The following is a 19,520-nucleotide window of genomic DNA, read 5'->3' as shown; positions in this document are numbered from 1 at the left end:
CAGACCATAAATTAAAATGGCCCAAATCAGTACTGAAAATGTCAGGGTGATTACTCCTGTTAAACTCAGCATTAAACAGCAGACTTCGAGTCACATAATTAACTAGATAGGCTTCTTACTTTCTGGCCATAAATATAAATTGAGTTGAGACAGACCTGAGTGCAGTAGAAAAGTTAGATAAAAACACATTGAATTTCAAATTTAACTTGTCAGAATAATGATATACAGGAAGTGATGCACTGACCTAACTCATACATACTGTACTAGGTCTCACACTATTTACAATATAACCTGTATTTACTGCCTGCAGCATGGTAGAGACTGTTCTCTTAGGCTTTCTGGTTTCCTTGTTTGCTGATGTTGAGTCTGCATAACTGTAGGAATGTCATACACTAAATGTACAATCATAGACCTTACACTTGTTGTGTGTAAAAAGTGTTACTTCACATTGTATTTTCATGAGCACAATAAAACATTGCAAATATCATATCAAAATGAGTATTGCAATCAGGCTGATGGCCACAGCACCTGAGACACACACCAGGTGAGAGAAGTTAACTTGATTAATGTCTCCCAGTTAGAAGCAATAAAAGCCCTCACAGTGTTGGTCCTGTGTGTTCAGTCATGATGGCTTTCTCTTGGCAAGGTGTGCTGCTCTTGAGCCTTGTAGCGGCTGTTTCAGTTTATGCAGGTAATGTTGTGTAAAAACCAGCTTTTTCAAAATCAAAATCAATCACAGTTTCTAATGAGCTCCACTCAAACTGTTTGGGTAAAAACTTGAGGTTTTTGCACTGTGTCTCTTACAGACATGAAACTGGACTGTAGGCCTGGTTTTGTGACAGTGGTGTGGACAGAGAGCAGATCCCAGGCTGACCCGTCACTCTTCCGTCTCGGAAACTGTTTTCCCACCAGCATCACGGCCAGGGAGGTTGTTTTCAGTGTCGACTTCAACGATTGTAACTTCAGGACAATGGTGGGTGGCATACTTAAACTGGGTATTGTAAAGAAACCATATTTTCTACAGCTTTGTGACATTTTTGTCTCCTTCATAGGTCACTGGGAATCAGCTAATATACACCAATGATCTTCTCTACATTTCTTCTCCTGATTCCAGTGTACTCCCTGTCATTCATCCAGTTGTCTGTACATATGAGAGGTGTGTAATCATGCTACTTCCCCATTGGGTTAAAGTGATCAAACAGGGTCTTGAGATTAGATTCCACAGATGCATGTGATTAATGGCAGTAGTTGCTGTACTCATTCTATTTTCTTTTGTGTAGGCCAAAAGACTGGTACCCTCTCATCTATGACCCTGTATTTAACACATATGGTGAAGGGGATCTAGTGTTTGCCATCAGACTAATGAATGGTAGGTGTCAGAACACAGCACATAGCCTCAGTGGAAATGACAGAATCCCCACAATAACTACTTTAAACTCTGACTTGACACTGTCTGTTGCTCTAGATGACTTCTCAGGCCCTGCTAAATCTACTAGTTTTCCTCTGGGCTCCTTTATTCCAATCATGGCCAGTGTGGAGCTGATGAACCATCAGCCCTTGCTGCTGCTGCTTGAGGAATGTGTAGCTGCTGCCACACCAGAGCTGCAGCCTGAAAGCAATTTATACCCAATAATTACAAATAAGGGGTACTCTTATGATGATAAAAATATGACCTTACTGACCTTGTTTTTCCAGACACTAGAAGTAATGCTTAATTTTATTATTTTTTAAATACAGATGTCTTGTGGATAGTAAGATTTCCCGCTCAAAATTTGAACCAAGAGAAAACCCATCAGAGATGCATCTATCCCTTCAAGCCTTTAGGTTTGCTCTTGGAAAAGAGGTAAACCCTCCATTATAATATTGCACATGTTCTTCCTGTTACAAGGCTTAAATCTAAACACTGGAATATAAACTTTAAGGTGTTGCAACCCCACTTGACTTCATGACCCCTCAACAGGTGTTTATCCACTGCAAACTTGTTGCTTGGGATCCCATTGGTCTTGACAACACAAAGAAGGCCTGCCACTATGTCAAAGATCAGGGGTAAAAACATCAGTTTTAAACTGAAAATCTACTTAGTAAAATTCAATCTGATACTGAAATTTCTAGCTCCTACTCAAACTATGCTGCCTTTTTAATTCAAGTCATAATTAATCACTGACTCTTCTCATCCTTATGCATTCAGCTGGGAGCTTCTGGATAATCCTGCATATAGCAATCTATGTGACTGCTGTGATTCAAGCTGTAAGTCCAGGAAGATGAGAAGTGTGTTATCAGGTAAGTACTGTATCTGTTCGATACCTGGTTTAAACTGGTCTTTGTTACTGATCTAAAAGTACCCCCACCCCACCCCCAAACAGGGAAGCTGGGAATAGTACATAAAGCAGTCCTTGGGCCACTTACCATCACTGATGTGAATTCCTGAAGCATCACCGTAAGAACTGACTTCAATTTACGTTGCAATATGCTCCATTTGTGCTCAACAACTGCCTTCACAAACTTTTTTTTTTTTTTCTTTTTCTTTTTTTTTTCCTTTTTCCAGAAATGGATCCATCTTATGGACTGGCTCCTTCTATGATTTGGGTTTTTATTCTTGGTTTTGCAAGCTTCTAAAAGCTTGGTACCTGGTTGTCTTTTGCATTTCAGATCTATGGTCATTAAAGATGTATCCAAACCACTTAATTTGAACAAAGCTGTATTTTTAAATGTCGGAATAACCTTGATCTATCGAAAAACCTATGTTTCAGAAGTTGAGCAACTGGGACTGTTTCTCAAAGTCTGTGGTTCCCTTCTTGTGGCTGCAGTGTATAATTTAAGAACTCAAACATCTGCAATTGAACCTTGACTGTCTTCAGAAACTGACATCAAATGAAACCTAAGCAACAGAGCACCTTTCATGGTGTCTCTTTTAAGACTAAACTCAATTTAAATGGCATGGGTCAAACGGATTGTTCTAACCTATCCACAAAAAACCAGCAGGTTATATTGACTGCTTGTCATGGTGCAGTATAATTTAAATGGACCATTTATATTGCCTTCATTGTTCCATCAGGTTCTACACATACTCACCCAGGAAATGCCTGCTGATCCTAATGTAATCCACTCTATCACCTCTATCCACACTGTCAAACATGTTGACACGACCAGATTACAGGCAAAGATTAATGATTAAGCTATAAGGCTAATATCCTGAATGGTGTGGTGCAACAGGTGTCCTTGATGGTGTTTGTGTTTTAGAAGACCAGTGGAGATAAAACTGCAAGCATTCAAACAGAAAATTATTTTCTATGCAAAGGAGATCAAGGTTCTTTTAAATCAGATATAACTCATATTTTGAAGTTAAATATTTTCCCAGTTCCATTATATCCAGGGAAGCTCAGCACCTGAAATTAAATAACTGATTCAAAAAAGATTCCTCTAAATTCCAATAATTCCAAATTATATCCATGTTAGTGACCTCATATCTTTTAAAACGAATAAATTTGATACATTTAAATATTAGCTCGCTGCTGGTCAAAACAGACTGTAACCAATGATGTACTAATGGCAGGCTCACTCCGCCAATCAGAGCAGACGATGGGCGGGACCAGTTGTTTGCGCAGCGGCTGGATTGTCTGTTGAGCTGCCGAAATATACCTGAAAGTTCTTCTGAAGTCAGTTACAGGTAATGTCACTAAAAAGGAGGTAGCATATATTTTCTACCCATCATGTTTATTTATTTATTTTTTTAAAAACACGTTGTCAATATCCAGCAGAGCAGAACAGTTACGTTGAGCTAGCTAGCAAACACTTGGTGGTAACAGTGGTTGTCTTAGCTTTGTGGATAAGAAATTTGGTCTTAATTTTTGACTGCTGTATATGTTATTGCAAAGTGGTGTAACTTTTTACAGTGGGTATGGATATGATTAACGTGTAACTCATGGCCAAAAAATGGCCACTATTGTGAAGCCCAAAGGTCAGAAAAAGCTTGATTTTAAAACTTATCTAAAAGACACAGACAAGACTATGTGGCCAAAAGTATTTGGACAGCCAAACATTATATCTGATAGTGATAGTTTAACTCCTAATTCTAAAACCATGGGTATTAATGGACTTTTTTTGATGGTACATATTTTGGCACAGTGGGAGCTGTTAACATTAACAACTGTGTTCAGTTTGGCTGAGCTGGTTCCTGGGTCCAGGTGCATGCTAGCTCACAATCACTGTCGTGGCTTGATTGGACCCTTGATGAAACTGAGCCATTGTGAAGGAAATTTGTTTCATCTGGGCTTATCCTGCTTCAGCTTCAAGTCTCCTGGGAAGGCTTTCCACAAGATTTTGGAAGCTGGTACCAGATTTCTTCCAATCAGTTCAGAACATTACTGAAATCAGGTAGTGATATTGGGCGATGAGGCCTGTTCTTGGTCATAGTCCCGATTCCAGTTTATCCCAAATGTGTTGTGTGGGGTTGAGGTCAGGGCTCTGTGCAGATCAGTCAAGCTCTCCCACACCAGACTGGGAAACCATTTCTTTATGAACCTGGCTTTGTGCACATGAGCATTATTATGTTGAAACAAGAAAGGCACTTCACCAAACTGTTACCACAAAGTTGGAGGCACATTATGTTAAAAAGTCATTGTATGCAGTAGCATTATCCCAAACCATGAAAAATAACCCAAGATCAAAAGTGCAGTATGTAAACAGGGTTGTCCACATACTTATGGTAATATAGTGTAATATTAAGTGTGACATAATCACATTTGTGTATTGTGAACTTGTTTGTTTACAGACGAGGAAACACACAGGACATTATAATGGACTGGTTCCACTGTAACCAGTGCTTCACAAGGAGAGGGTCGACATTTGCTGTGTCCAGCTGTGGCCACATCTGTTGTGAAGCATGCATTAAATCTAGTGAGACGGTTATATTCTATCTGCTCTGCGTGCTAAGTTTCTCCTACTTTTTAAACTTTAACATCTCTCAAATTTAACAAAGTGTGACAGAAAATTGCAGAGTACTTATACCTCTTGTGATCATATCTTTTCCCTCAGAGCAGTGCAGTGTATGTGGGGCCAGCTGCAGTTATCTGCCCATCTCTGATGAGGTTGGTGAGTTTGACACTATTCACTGCAGGTTACCCTATGATGCCATGAGCTGAGGATTACCTTGTTTCACACCGCTAACATATTATATCTGCACAAATTTAAATTTTAGATGAAGCCACAGGAAAAAGTATTTTTCAAGGATCCTGTGAAGCTCATCCAGTCACGACTGGAGCACATATCACAGGTCTGTCTCCTCTGTGCAGCATGCACCCTGAGCCCCCTCGATCCTGTCCTATTTAATTGCCATACTGGGACTTGAAATGTCAGAGCACTCAGTCAATTCATAACCAGTCAGTGAGTCATTCAGCAAGAGATTTAAAGATTAAAAGCTTCACTTTAGCTTGCCTTGCTGTAAGATCACTTGGGAATCTCTGAGCTATTATCCACCAGCCAAAGTTGATTTACCGAGTCATTTATTTTCACTGAATAGTGAGGTCTTCATGTTCCTCAGATTACGCTTTTTCAGCGGACACAGATGGAGAGAGTCACAGCTCACTTCAAGCATAAGTCTGTTGAATTGGAAAGGCGTCTGAAGGAGGTCACTGAGCAGGGCTACAGGTGATTTCAATATCTATTATTGTTCCTCTGAGGCTGTGTAAATAAAACCCTGACTGCAACACTATTCTTCTCACATCTGTTATCACAAGGCAACTGTCTGAGCTGAAGAGAGAGAATGCTGGCTTAAAAAAGCAACTTTCAGAGCTGAAAAGAGAGACTGCTGAATTAAAAAAGCCACTTTCTCAGAGGAGGGTAAGTGTTCCAAAATTCTATTTAAAAAATATGTTTCTCAAAATGTTAATGTTGAGGTGGTATATTAGATGTCTTGTTTTATCCTCTACACTTTCTGCTTGACACAGGTTTCTCCAGGACAGTTTCAAACTGATGGGTAAAGGCCAACTTACCCTTCAGAACTAACATTACATTGATTACAATACATCTTTCAATATATACGTTTTTAAAACGATTTTCCCTTACATACAGTACTCAAAGGATGTCACTCCCTGTGGCTGTTACCTCTCCAGGTAAATCTAGATTTAAGTTAGTCATGTTTTTAGTGTTGGTCAGTTTCATATTTTTTTTATTCAAGTTGATAAAGATGTGTGCATGTTTTGTTTTACCAGTTACCCCTCATTCAAGAACTATCCGGTATGTGTTTGATTCTTTATTTTCTACATCATCACATATCTACATTTAAGAAAATAATTGCATAACATCTTATGCTCGAACATGTTGTCTGGGTCTCAGTCACTTAGGCTCAGCAGAGTCCCAGGGGTGGGCCAGAGACAGAGGTCCCAGTCTTTCCTCCCTCACTGTGAGTCTCCCAGTTACATTGGATTCATGTAATTTCTTGTTGGCCTCAATTAATGTTATGGTTTGGAAACTGTAGACAAAGAAATAGAAAAGATAAGAAAATTGTATATTTTTTTGTTAAATGTATGTCCAAGGTCCAGTGAATGGCATTTGCCGTAGCTTTCAACCACATCTCATTCTTCAGTTGATGAAATTTGATGAGTTGTTACGAAGATGCCACATCCATGACAACAGAGCCAAGTCATGGAGACGAGTGAACTCCATCCTCTGATGAAGACAGTGAAATGAAATTGAAAGTTTCAGGGGAAAAAAAAGCATGTGGACCTTGATTTAAGATTTCTTTTGTCAAACTACTTTTTCCAAGGTCAAGACCATATCACACTCTACAATGATTATACATTCATAGATGAAATCCCTGTCACTCTTTACCATACTATAAACCTATTATACAGAATTCTAGAGCAGACACTTAATTTGGTTCTAAATTTTGTTGTATAAAATTAAGAAAACACTTTGGCCTCTTCCTGTTTTTGTCAGACTCCTGGATCATCTGCCTCTATTTCCAGCCATAGTTCTCTTCATGAACATGTACACAGTAAGTGTGGTTGCATTCAGGCTTTGGTGGCTCTGGCACAGGCTGTTATTAAACTGGATGCACTGTGCTTAATTGAATCTGTAACCGAATGCATCCCATCCTGAATGAAAATCCCCCCTTCTTCCCTGTTTTAAAAGGAACACCCACATCCTTCAGCACTCCCACAAGGTAAGGAATGCTTTCCAGATAACTTGAAATATTGAATCACATTTCTAAACTGTCTTGATGAGAAGCTTTTCTCAAGTAAAGTCTGTCAATTTCTGTCATCCTCAGAAGTCACCACCAGACGCCTGTTTTCCACTTCCAGTTTATGAGTGGGTTGTCAATTCAGTCTCCCAGGCGTTAATGAAATGGCACTGTGTCAGTGATAAACATTTGTCAGTTTAGGAGTTTAGCTGACGTGTTCATCAGGACTGTCACATCTTGTTTAGAGATACAATTAGTTTTTGTCATCAGACAGTTGGCATAAGTGATGCTGTTGAATATAAGTATTTTATAATTATTAAAGTTACATGGATGTTACCATGTGGTTCTTCTGTTAAGAAATGAACACTGCCACAGATTTTTCTCAGAGGCACATCAGCAGATTACTTTCAGCCACTTGCTTTTTTCCCTTTTACTCACAACACAGAATTTACATCGATAAAGTCTGATCAGTTATAATCAGCTGAATTCACTACAGCACACAAAAAACCCATTGCTGGCACACATGATTATAAAGGCAAATCCTTTACTGGTTTCCAGTGACACAATTGTGCAAATGAGATTTTTTTTTTCAAACGGAAAAATACATTGACAACACCTGTAAAGGAAGACACTAAGTATTATGGACATTTCCCCACAGAATGATATTTGATAACTCTTCATGACTAATAGGATGACAAAACACAGTGATGCACACAGTTTTGTCAACATTCTGGTAACCTAACCTCTGTCCAGACATTTCTAAGGAACTACAAACCAACTCTGTTTAAAGGCCAAGTTCGCCCAATGCAGGTTGACTCAGAAGTATGACTAAGAGTGTGGAGTTTTTTCAAGACACAACAATGTATGAAATAACTAATAAATACACAAACTGATAACCAGGAAGTATAATGTTTGTATGGTAATTCATAATCTGAGTTGACAGAAACAGCATGGTATTTTTTTCTTTGGATTCAAACCATTTGCTACTTAGAAAAGATATGGACCTCCATCAGTTATCTACTTTGATTATATGTTAAACCATAAAGTCACGCACTACACCTATTAAGACAAAAGAGGAAAAATACTGACTGAATCAATGAGTGCAAATTAACACTGAAGGTGGCCATTGTGATATCAGTATGATATTAATGTGATTGCTGCTTTCTTAGTACTGTTAGCCTTTATTGTTAAAAATGACAAGCAAAGTATTCAAATAATAAATGAAATTACAGCAGACTAAAACAGAATCAGGAATGTGTTTTGGAAATACGCTGTAAATATTAGTAGAATTAGATGGAACATGTTCTGTTTTCAAAAGACATGATCCAAGGTTTCACGGTTAAGGGATCAAGAATGACACTGTTTAGTTAGGAATTTATATTTTGAGAAAGAATTGGATTTAATGAACATAATGGCAGCAGGCTCTAAAACCAAAGTGCAAGATGTCAATTTAAAGTGTACATGTCCAGTGTGCTTTTCATGATAAGGAATTATTGGCTATAAAGGAATGATGACACACAGTGATCAGTCAACAAATTTGTCAACATAGACATTTTCTGGAGCAGTTACTCATCTGCTATAGTCAGTACCAAAAGTACAGCCAGTTTAAATTATACTGCTACAATAGCATACTAAAAAATCTGTAGTAGTGATATCTAAACAAAAATAATAAGCTCAAAAAATAACGCAAACCAGTGTACAAGTTACTGTCCTATTTACAGCAACACAGGCAGCACAATTATAATTCAAGTCCAAATATATTAGAATAAGCAGGAAATGCAGCATATATAAAAAGACCACAAACCTCATTTAGGGCTTGTACTGGGAAGACTGGATGTTACAAACCTGCCTCAATTAAAGCAATTTAAACCAAGGAAATAACTATGCTTGTTGGTGCAACGGATGTCAAGAGCACTCCACCTACGTTTATAAATGTTCTGATGTCTGGTTCCAGTGTCTCAATCAGTAATTACAGGTTCTTGTTCAGTCTCCCCACCATCCTGAGATGCAAACCAATCTCGCACTTGCTGATAGCTCATTCTTGATTTCTTGCATAGAGAGTCAAGGTCTTTTTCATGTAGTGAGCCTGTTGAAAGGTAATATGTTACCAATGGCTGTGTATCAGGGCAATCTGTACTTGTTCCATTTGCTTGAGATTTTCGTTTGCGGCTACCCCCAACCCGAGTAGATGTCCCAGAGCCGCTTCCATTTGTTAAACCACTGCCACTTTGCTGGGCAGCAAGTTCAGCCAAGAACTGGTCACGAACCCCCTTTACCCAGCGCAGCTGGCCATTCTTTACAGCATACCGTGTGTCACCAAACCACTGAATAACATCTGCCCGGGGTAAACCAGTAAGCTTAACAAGTTCAGTGTAATCTTCACTCTTGGGCCACTGGCAGCGTAAGAAGTGCTGCTTTAACACATCCAACTGCTCCTTCGTCTTTCTTGGTCGCCCAGCAGGAGTGAGAGCAGGGGACGTGGATGTGGATGAAGAAGCTCCTGAGATGCGCAAGGGTGTTTGTGAAGGACTGGCTTTGGCTGAGCGGGCTGACTTCTTTGATGTGCTGATGGTGTTTGAAAGCAGTTTAGTAGGCGAGGCAGTTAGTGGTGGACTGCCAGAGGGGGAGGAGTAGGGAGAGGATTTTAACATACCTGATGGTTCCTGAGGAACATCTGGCTCAATCTTGCAGGTCTTTGTCAATTGTAAGGGTTGTTCTTCACTTTGTTCCTCGTCTTTAAAACTGTCCCCATCACCAGAAAGCTCTTCCATAACATCACACTCTTCTGCCTCAATGACCCTTTCCCCAAATGCTTCCAGGCTGTTTGACAAAAAGGTCTGAAAGAAATGTGAATTTCTAGTCCCATTGCTACGGGCTCCCTCGTGGCCCTTCATGTTGTTAATCTGACGAGTCTTTTGAGTAATAAGTGGAAGAGGCTGAGTTTGTTGATCATGTTTACCTCCCACAGCAGTGTGTTGAGAATAGCTCTGGGCTGCTGCCAGGCTTCCTCGGCCAACCCTAAGCTGGTAACGGCTGTCGCTGAACCATTTACGAATGTCATTGCGACTCAGCCCAGTTTCTTCCTGCAAACGTCTTAGCTCTGCCTCTGCAGGCCAGTTCTCCCTCAGAAAACTCTTTCGCAGGGCAGCGAGCTGAGCTTTAGACTTTTTGTAGCGCCCATGGCGGTGCTGTCGTGAAGATGACTCTGAAAGGTCAAGGGAGACATCAGTTGCTGTACTTGCTGGTGTGTCTGCTGGTGGGCGGTAGAAGTATGAATCCTGAGGAGGTGGAAGGGTGGAACTGAAACACGGGGCAGTGAGTCTGGCTGGTTTATAGGAATCTGGTGACTCACACTTTGGTTTTGTTGTCTGGGGGGTAAAGCTGGAGAGAGCACCCTCCACTTCATCGCTATCCTTATCCTCAATTACCAGTTCCTCACAATTTGTGCTCTTGCTCCTTATTTTAGCTTCCTCATTTGTTTCAGTAGAGTCATCATAAAGCTCAGGCACTGCTAGCTTCCGCCGTGTCTCCTCTATCTCCTCTGAAGACCAGCTGATACCGTATTTAATTCTCTGCACCATAAACCACACTTTAACTTTGTCCAGTGGCAAGGCACATACCCGGGCCAGGGTGCTCACCTCACGGGATGATGGGTAGGGAAATACGTTGAAAGCTTGGACCAGTTCTGGGATTGTGTCAAGTTCACGGGTCTGATCAGACTGTGTCCATACCAATTTCAGTCCCTCTGACACCAGAGGCAGGCACACAACAGAGTTGTGGTTCGTGGTGAAACTAGCCACGCTCGCGTTGCTTTCCGCTGAGCTGGCAGAGCGGCGCAAATCCTTGGAGGGCCGCTTAACTTCAAGCTTTCCTTCACATTCTGTCGTTGTTACTTTTCCTTCAAAAGGGTCCTTCATGACCACAAGTATTCCATTTCTGCCATTATATTCACTGTAGGCTGCCATCTGGGATATCGATGTAGGCTCTTTCACCTAGAAAAGAAACACAAACAACAATTCAGTTGTTGATGCTTTTTGCTCGTCTCAACTAACAAACTCATTTTAACTTCACAGATAACTGTAGAGAGAAAGAGAATTTCATCTGAAGAGCACAGCCAAGAGTACAGACTATGGTGTTTTAAGAACTTTCTGTTCTCGTTCATTCTCAAAGTCAATTATCTGACAGCTGTTTCCCCTTCCCCCCTACTTTGCACTCCTATTCTGAACTCCCAATGAAACTAGTCGTATACTCTCTGTCCAGACTGGGCTCCCCTCCCCCAAAGTGTGGTGACTGACTTTTGTTTTGTGTGAGTGGGGGACTGGTCACAAAGGGTGGGAGCGTGTGGAATGGGCATCTATGAGATATCCATCACGGTCTACTTTCTCACCCAGTTCCACTTCCAAGCACTGAGTCCCACTAGATAAGTGTAGCCCCTTCACAAAGGCAGATACCACAACAGAAACCTGTGGACGGAGGAAAGGAGCTGCATTAGTCATGCTCAGGTCTACGTCTAGACACACTATGCACTTAGATAGTACTGAATGTGATTTATTCCTTAAAAAAGTGTTTTGAAATCTAAATGAATAATTTTCTAAAGCAACAGGTGTTAACCCAGCACTTAAACATATGACATTGGATGGTCAGTCTGGCAGTAAGAGGGATAAATATACAAGGAATTATGATTCTGTTTACATCTTGACCAATGTTTATTGACATATTTATTCCAGTGCAGTCTTAACCTAGTTCTATCACTCAGTTGTTTGTAAGTCCCGACTAAACAGTGTCAAATAAGTAATTATGAACTACATATTTTGGAGTTGTTCTTAATTTGGGACAGCAGAGGAAATGTTGCGCATTTAGTTTGGAGGTTACGCCATGGCCGACGATTTAGGTCGCTAGAGCCACGCAAGAAATTTTCAAGTGTACCAAAAAAACATAGCTAACAATTATGAAATCACTGTATTCGTCAGTCGTGACACACTGTAACCCACGGGGATGAGATCATGTGGCGGTCTCCCCAGTTTGTTTGATGTGTTACTTTGATAGGTTGTGAGAGTTCACACGTTGTATCTTTGTTTTAGTGAAACAAAGCTGTAAAAGTTGCTCACTGTGCCAGTGGCAACAGCAGTCCAGTGTCTCCCCCTTTATGGCGTACTAACTAAAACGCTTCACACTGCACAGGCGCACTTCGCCATCAGACACGCTTCAGTGAAACATAAAAATAAACTTACCGAAAATGCCAAAACAACCGTTTCTTCCCGGGGTCCGTATAAGCGAAAAGAAAACAAAGGAAACCCAGAGTTTCCCCCCTGCCACTTCGCTTTTTATGGCCGAAGTTTAGAGGAGGACCAGGGAAACAATACCGTCCGTCTGTCTGTTTGACCCTTGTCTTATTTATCAAGCGCCTCGACGGATTACGGGCGGGATACAAAGATGCGAGGCGACCAAGTTTGACGCCTTTCGTATGAGTTCAGTCGTCGGCTAATTCTCGCCGTGGAGGGCACAAATCTCTCAATCCGCGGGGCTCAGGTCTGAGTTGGAGTCGCCGTTACTTCGTCCTCCTCGGTCTGTCCGTTGTTGCTTTTGTTCTTTAACTGAGAAGTGTTTCCCCTGTCCGGCCAGATCGAGGCGAGGCGGAGCTGAGGACCAGGAAGCCCAGAAGGCCCAACTGACTCTCCCACAGTGACGGTGGGGTGGGTGTGCCAGTCTGGGAAGGCAGACCATGGATTGGACGGAGGAGGCGCCTGTATAATAAATCCGTGGCAGTAGGCTAAACATTTTCACGTCAACCACCCACCAGCACCCCACCATATCAAGGCCACGAACATCGAATATGCAGATTGCATCAGTTGTAAACCCAGAATATTGAAATTATATTAGTTTCAGAAAAAATAAATAATAGGCAAAGAATAGAATTTTATTGCTAGAAGTAGCAGCAGAGGTTTTATGTGGGGAAATAAAACTTAAAGAAAACAAATTGAACATTTAAGTATTAAAAAAACAAAATATGAAAATCCCAAATAATTAACTTTAAAGAATTTTAAAGGAAGGAAAAAACTAGCTATGGTGTGTATCAATTCCTTAAGTATCATAAAAATTGAGACTGAGAGGTTTAAATGCACAGATTTACAAAAAGTCTAACAAAACAGTTTACAGCCTGTTCGATTTTTCTTTGTACCATAAACAAGATGGAGGTATACAATCAAAAGTGTCTCAGTGATACTGTGTGCCCTTGAGCAACAGGCTGAATTCATATCAGCTTCAGACATGATGTTCTGTCACTGAGAATTAGTCAGTTGTAGTTTGGTCATATCTCAGTCAGAGGTAGCATTTATAATACAGTTCGTGCTAAATAATAGAATAATGTAGACTAGATGTAGATATTAATCTTCCTACAATGGATTCAACTCTCTTTATTCATGTACATATTTTTTTAAATACTTGCTTCATAAAAAGTAATGAAAGGTGTAAACAGAGGTGAGTTAACACCCCTTTATTTTACCATTTGTTATCTGCTGGTCAAATACAGTGGTAATAGTTGTAGTGTCCTCTGTATATGCGGTTAATAGAAATATAACAAATACATGTACAAATAGATGCAAAAATAAATGAACAATTCCATGTTTCTAATATGAGTAATACTTAGCTTTAGATGTAATTTTGTATACATAAAAATACACTGCATATAATATTAAGGATTCACGTTGTGTAGCTTCACTCACAGCTGACTTTAGTGTTCAAATAGCAAAAATGTGCTGATGAATTCTTCATGTTTACTATGTTTACCTAAAACTTCATACAATCACATTCATTAAATGCTCAAGTAGGAATGGATATATGCAGTAATATAAAAAAATCCTTCAAAAAACTAAACAATAGTTTACTTCTGTTCCCCCTGGCTTTTTTTGCCTTTAAGCCATCAGTAATGGTTCTGATCCACAACCATTAGCAAGGCTTTTATAGATTTAGCAAGAATTTAGATGATCTGCTGCACAGTATGATACTGCCACTTCAGTACTGATAGATGAAATATTTAGAACCGGTTACTGGCCAGGGTAAGCACAAAGCGTGGCAGGCGTAGGAATGATGGGATAACAGCTGAGAGCCAGGAGAGGTACGGAACCTGGGTCAGGAGGAATTTCAGGGAAGTGTAATCAGCTACACTCCGCCCTGGAAATAAACAGATGAACAAAGTCTTATTTGTGATCATGGCAATTTCAAAATGTAAATCTTTAAATCTTAAAAATATTAGGGACCAAATACAAATTTACCATCAACATCTTGTATCCCGTAGCGCCTTGCCAAGTCACAAGTCATTAGAACTTTCCCAGTCAGCGACATCAGATTTTTATCTTTCAAGCAGAGGAACCATGTCAAAGTGAGCTTAGCTTATAGTCAGTGCTTTTCAGCATTTAGAGTAGCAGTTTATAAAAGCATGTTACAATGAACAGCATGCACATCAAATAGTGTATGAATACACAGTGACCCATATTCACTCCCATAAAGCCTTTCTTGCTGATATTTACTGAACTTAGGGTGTTAATGCTGTTTCAGTCTCCATTTAACAATCAAGTGAATACATCTCCTACAGTGTAATCCTACCTTTTGCCAGGTTGACAATGCAAATCCCACTCAGCTCTGTGGTTTCTCCATTGGCAAATACATCTTTAAACTGGGGAGAAGAAAATACTGAGATTTAGCTCAAAAGCTGGGGATGCATCCATGAATAAGAATTTGGTATTAGAAAAGTCTACCTTAGAATTGACTCCCTGTGGTGTATCTCTCTCCAGTACGAACTGAGACACCAGCTCTGTTTGTACTGCCCCTGGCCACAGGCTGACAGAGGCCACTCCCCTACTTTTCAGTTCAACAGCCATGTCTGCTGCCAGCCTGTCACACTGGAAACAAACCACAAACAAAACAGGTTGTTAAAACACTGACAAAATGTGACCCAATATGGTATGTACTAGTATTTGTTGTACTATGTATGTTGTGATTTGAGTCTTGATAATATAAATCTTGGACTTAATGAGTAGAGGTCTTACCGCAGCTTTACCAACACCATATGGCACATTGAAGAGGTACCGCAGCCCTCCCACAGATGAAATCATGACTATCAAACCTCGACCCTGAGCCACCATCAACCGAGAAGCATGAACTGAGAAGAAATAGTGGCCCCTATCAGATAAATAAAAAAAGATATGTCAAATAATTTTAGTTTTAAAATACTTATAATAAAGTGCTAATTAATGTTGCTGCTAATTTACAGAAAACAGATCATACTATACATCACGTCACTCTCCCCATTTCTCAATTGTTACTATAGATACACTGAAAGAGCTACTACTGACAGAGGGAATTTCCATTGAACTCAAACAAAAAAGACAAAAACAAGATGACTAACAGTTGACGTCTGGAAAACTGTCATCAGACACAACGACATGACCAAGCAGTTTGCCAACCATGACTCAGTCAACTTATCAGACATGACTTCGTACGAAAGCATACCTGAGGCCTGTGTTGTTAATGGAATCCCAAATAGATGGATCGGTTTCCCAAAACTTCTTCCCCATATTCTCGAAAATAGCCTGCAATAACACATCATGTTTAGAGTGAAGGTGAATCACACAGGACGGAATTTGTGTTTGGTCGATAAATGATCGGTTTCCAGTCATTTACACAACTTTACATTAAATGTACTAAAAAGGATTTACTATTTCATTCATGTGTCATGTCAGTGCTGTAAGCTATACCTACCTGTACTCCAGCATAGGCATTGTTAACGAGGATATCCAGCCTGCCATTCTGTTCACGTTTGATCCGCTCAAACAGTCCTTCAATGTCTTCATCTTTTGTAGAATCACAGATAACTGGCACACAGTTCCCACCTCTCTCCTTAACCTGTGTTGAGAACAAAGACACCAGCTGTGAACCATATCAGCAAATTCTGACTAAAACACTACTACACAACAACAAAGGCACATATTTTTGTAAATCATCCACCAAACATTGACTGGAAGGAGGAAGATGGAGATAGCATGATATAGGTCAATGAACATTGCCTTTTCTTCCCTACCTAACAGCTGTCTGATTAAGCCTTTCCAAGAAAATTCAAGCTCAAAATTTCACCTCTGCTGCAGTTTGTTTCAGAGTCTTCTCCTGACGCCCTGTGATGTAGACGGTGGCTCCTGCCTCAGACAGCTGGAGAGCTATCCCCCTGCCAATGCCTCTGGAGGCACCTGTTACCACACACACCCAGCCAGACAGGGACATTTTCTCTGAGGGAAGAAACAACATCACATACTTATATGTCAGCTTAAAGTACACAAGATGAATATTGGTCTGTGGGGTTAGATATGAGGTGACCTTGGTAATTTGAAACTAGAAAAATACAAGTTGCAATATGGTTGCATAAATCCAGTTGAGCTATCTGTCCATAGTTCACTTGAAATCTGTAGCTGCCTTACACAACTACATCTAGTCCAGTCACTGTTACTTGACATTCTACCCGTACAGCTGACAGTAGCACTGACATTATAAGAATGATATCAGTGACCAAAGATTTATCGGTAATGAGGTTAAAAATGCCATAGCAAGACTACTGCTAAATGTGGGAGGGAAATACAACATTAACGTCAAACAATAAAAGTTTACTATTTTGGTTAGGGAGGCACTGACAGCACCAGAAACAATTTATGTAACGAAGAATAATTTTACTAATCTAACGAAATTCTTGTCAAGATAAGTCGGCATCGTTATGACACCTGGAACCTATCGTGATGAAACATAAAAGATTTAAAAAAAAAAACATTAAAAAAAGAAGTTAAATTTATATAATGACTTCAACTACACTGAAAAGACTGATACCTTATTCCACAGAAAGCGCTGAATCTGGTTTGTCAAATCACAACAGTTGTCCTTCGACGAGGAAATGTATCTCTGATAATGACGCGGTTGCTTGACGCCTGGAGCTACAACGAGAGGAATGTGTCAACGACAAAGCTACATAGGCACCATATCTACCGTAATATCGCGAGAAGACGTCAGACGAGAGTTTTCCAGGAGATATTTAACTTGAACTTCATTCTCATAAGATTATCGAGGCGAATCGAATCGTTAAGAATTGTTATTTTTAGTGTCTCACTTATTGCTCGCCCTGTTGTGCTAGTTGCTGGTCCAGTGATATTCAGGCTCTGATGGATGAGGGCTGTTTTGGTTTAGCTGTTACAGTTTACATAACTGCAGGCTGCAGTCACGGTGTCAGAGTTGACCTTTGGTTTAATTTACAACAATGTACACACGATGGCGCTGTAGTTCTCTTAAAAATAGATGCATCTTATGAAGGTGGTGGTGATGATAGTTCATAATGATTAACAGTTGATTTCATTCTAAATTAACAGACAATACATAAATGAATCTAGTCTTGAACCTACTTGTTTACGGTAGAACCAGCATTAGTAGTAGTGCCACTAAATCATTTATTGTTTTGGCCTGTTGTGTGTCTGATAGAGAGGAGAGTAGTAGAGTTTTAGGGTCTGTGCTGCCCATTTGTGGCTGTTAAACTGCTGTAATGTTATCATAAAGGAGAAGTCTTCACTATTTCTGGGCCTGCACATGCTGTAACTTCACTGCTGACTTCACAGAGCTGATACGAATCTGTTGAATAATCATTTTGTAACTCCTGGGTGATCTACAGGAACGCGTGCTGTTCTCGCAGCCAAAGTAATGTTACTACAATCGCCGCCTACATTTTTTCTGTCCTAAACTATGCGTAGCTAATTGTTCCCATGGTAGCACTGTTTCTGTTGGCAGATTAGTGGGTGGATAATTGCCTCAGCTTGGCATTGAGATTTGACATGGTCGAAGAGATTTCCTCTTAAATCACTCGAATCATAAACTGTAAACTTGAAATTATTTTGGGGAGCTTTTTTAGCCTTTATTTGACAGTGACAGTAGAGATAGAGAGAGGACACGGGGAGAGAGTAGGGGAGTGACACGCAGTAAAGGTCTAGATCGGGAGCCGAACCGGGGACTCGCTGCTGGGACGCCCCCATAACAGGGAACAGTTATGGCTTACTTTGTATATTGTTTCATATGTAGTAGATTCCAATCAGTCAGTTCCCAATTTATCACTTAATGATTTCAATATGAAACTAAAAAGCCTGCTGAATGTCATATGTAACACTAGCAGCATTAAAACTAATCTATAGATATGAAATGTCTGGGTTAAGGTTACTTTTAGGGTCGATTATAAGATGTTATGTATATGTTAATGTTGGGTTCATGATTACATTCCCACTATTCATAAATAAGCAATATAAGCAAATTATGAAATTATAGCCTTTTTATGACTGCTATTGAGTATTAATGTATTAAGTATTAATAACATCAAATCAGAATCAGAATAGACTTTATTGCCAAGTAAGTTTGCACATACAAGGAATTTGTCTTGGTATATTGGTGCTAAGGACAGTTATTGTAAAAAAAAAAAAAAAAAGTGAAGAGCAAGAAGCAAGAACTATATTTACAGGGAACATAAATATACATAATTAAAAAGTAAAGTGTAGAGTGCAAAAATGTTAGAGGGTACACAAATAAACTGGTATTATTGCACCATTTTTGTTTAGTGTATTTTGGCAAATGAATGACCTGGATAGAAAAGATTTCGTTAATCATTATCAACAGATGAACTTTACGGGAAGCTTAAATAAACAGAAAGAAATCCCCTTCAAACCAAATTAAGCAAATATAGCACATGATGGTTCAATTTTCTGCATCATGTTACACTATTCAACAATATTGTTTTCCAGTAGCCTTGCATATACATGTGATGTGTGTGTAGTTTTGTTCACTCCATGATTAGTGGAATACCATGAATTACTTGCAGGGTTTATTATCTTAAGGACTTGTCACCTAAATTTTGAGCTGAGTGAACACCTTACAAAACATTCATTTAAATTATATCACAGTTTACATTTACAAAAGACATTTTAGTGTAGAGGCATATTTAGTTTAAAAAAAAACAAACTATTTTCTTCTCCTAACTTATATATATATGTATACAGTCACAGGTTGGAGAATTGTGATATTTGAACAAACTATTCTGCTTCAGTCAATATACATTAAGCTTACCTTAAATAGCTTGATCAGTTTTATATTATTATTGTTGTCCTCTGGTAAAACTGTTGTACCATAATGTTGGTTGGTGCCTTATTAAAGACTGTCTTTATTTTTCCTGGCAGTATTGGCACTTTAACCTTGAGTGACTGTCACAGTGTTTGCTGAAGTTCATCTGTCTGAAGCGTGTGCATTTACTTTTTTGTGAAGCCAACTCCACCCC

General features: G+C 39.6%; 4 protein-coding genes across 5 annotated transcripts; 2 read left to right on the top strand and 2 right to left on the bottom strand.

Annotated features, from left to right (window-relative positions):
* The first annotated feature begins 582 nt into the window (after positions 1 to 582).
* On the top strand, positions 583 to 2,463 carry LOC108883940 (zona pellucida sperm-binding protein 3). Its single transcript, XM_018677531.2, has 9 exons — positions 583 to 691; positions 807 to 973; positions 1,053 to 1,156; positions 1,281 to 1,369; positions 1,466 to 1,646; positions 1,738 to 1,843; positions 1,961 to 2,046; positions 2,189 to 2,280; positions 2,364 to 2,463. The coding sequence occupies exons 1-9, from the start codon at positions 625 to 627 to the stop codon at positions 2,426 to 2,428; spliced, it is 957 nt and encodes a 318-aa protein (XP_018533047.1). The 5' UTR covers positions 583 to 624; the 3' UTR covers positions 2,429 to 2,463.
* An 848-nt stretch (positions 2,464 to 3,311) lies between these two features.
* LOC108883938 (RING finger protein 212B) lies at positions 3,312 to 9,099 on the top strand. The gene is made up of 13 exons (XM_018677529.2): positions 3,312 to 3,667; positions 4,772 to 4,896; positions 5,035 to 5,087; positions 5,198 to 5,272; positions 5,540 to 5,646; positions 5,736 to 5,838; positions 5,946 to 5,974; positions 6,070 to 6,110; positions 6,210 to 6,234; positions 6,334 to 6,400; positions 6,937 to 6,994; positions 7,132 to 7,162; positions 7,268 to 9,099. Exons 2-13 carry the CDS (start codon positions 4,797 to 4,799, stop codon positions 7,338 to 7,340), a joined length of 762 nt encoding a protein of 253 aa, XP_018533045.1. The 5' UTR covers positions 3,312 to 3,667; positions 4,772 to 4,796; the 3' UTR covers positions 7,341 to 9,099.
* On the bottom strand, positions 8,555 to 11,172 carry homeza (homeobox and leucine zipper encoding a). Its single transcript, XM_018677524.2, has one exon. It carries the CDS (start codon positions 11,143 to 11,145, stop codon positions 9,139 to 9,141), a length of 2,007 nt encoding a protein of 668 aa, XP_018533040.1. The 5' UTR covers positions 11,146 to 11,172; the 3' UTR covers positions 8,555 to 9,138.
* A 2,391-nt stretch (positions 11,173 to 13,563) lies between these two features.
* dhrs1 (dehydrogenase/reductase (SDR family) member 1) lies at positions 13,564 to 19,460 on the bottom strand. Of its 2 annotated transcripts, XM_018677526.2 has the most exons (10): positions 19,313 to 19,454; positions 17,048 to 17,151; positions 16,310 to 16,458; positions 15,938 to 16,081; positions 15,689 to 15,768; positions 15,226 to 15,358; positions 14,935 to 15,078; positions 14,783 to 14,852; positions 14,452 to 14,532; positions 13,564 to 14,350 (listed from the first exon to the last, which is right to left on the bottom strand). In XM_018677526.2, exons 3-10 carry the CDS (start codon positions 16,451 to 16,453, stop codon positions 14,214 to 14,216), a joined length of 933 nt encoding a protein of 310 aa, XP_018533042.1. In that variant the 5' UTR covers positions 16,454 to 16,458; positions 17,048 to 17,151; positions 19,313 to 19,454; the 3' UTR covers positions 13,564 to 14,213. The 2 variants fall into 2 exon arrangements, with proteins under 2 accessions (XP_018533042.1, XP_018533044.1); XM_018677528.2 differs by lacking the exon at positions 17,048 to 17,151 and having other exon boundaries at positions 19,313 to 19,460.
* Positions 19,461 to 19,520: the final 60 nt, after the last annotated feature.

This window comes from Lates calcarifer, linkage group LG4 (assembly GCF_001640805.2).
Source record: "Lates calcarifer isolate ASB-BC8 linkage group LG4, TLL_Latcal_v3, whole genome shotgun sequence".
In the NCBI taxonomy this organism is placed as follows: Eukaryota; Metazoa; Chordata; class Actinopteri; family Centropomidae; genus Lates; species Lates calcarifer.
This window is presented reverse-complemented; position numbering and strand designations above follow the sequence as displayed.

Coding starts and splice junctions, on each gene's coding strand:
- LOC108883940 (XM_018677531.2), top strand. CDS start 625: ATGATGGCTTTCTCTTGGCAAGGTGTGCTGCTCTTGAGCCTTGTAGCG. Junction 692..806: donor GGCTGTTTCAGTTTATGCAG/GTAATGTTGTGT, acceptor TGTCTCTTACAG/ACATGAAACTGGACTGTAGG. Junction 1,844..1,960: donor GGTTTGCTCTTGGAAAAGAG/GTAAACCCTCCA, acceptor ACCCCTCAACAG/GTGTTTATCCACTGCAAACT.
- LOC108883938 (XM_018677529.2), top strand. CDS start 4,797: ATGGACTGGTTCCACTGTAACCAGTGCTTCACAAGGAGAGGGTCGACA. Junction 6,401..6,936: donor CCAGTCTTTCCTCCCTCACT/GTGAGTCTCCCA, acceptor TGTTTTTGTCAG/ACTCCTGGATCATCTGCCTC. Junction 6,995..7,131: donor TCTTCATGAACATGTACACA/GTAAGTGTGGTT, acceptor CTGTTTTAAAAG/GAACACCCACATCCTTCAGC.
- homeza (XM_018677524.2), bottom strand. CDS start 11,145: ATGGCAGCCTACAGTGAATATAATGGCAGAAATGGAATACTTGTGGTC.
- dhrs1 (XM_018677528.2), bottom strand. CDS start 16,453: ATGTCCCTGTCTGGCTGGGTGTGTGTGGTAACAGGTGCCTCCAGAGGC. Junction 15,079..15,225: donor ATGGTGTTGGTAAAGCTGCG/GTAAGACCTCTA, acceptor GTTTGTTTCCAG/TGTGACAGGCTGGCAGCAGA. Junction 14,533..14,782: donor CATTGTCAACCTGGCAAAAG/GTAGGATTACAC, acceptor TCTGCTTGAAAG/ATAAAAATCTGATGTCGCTG.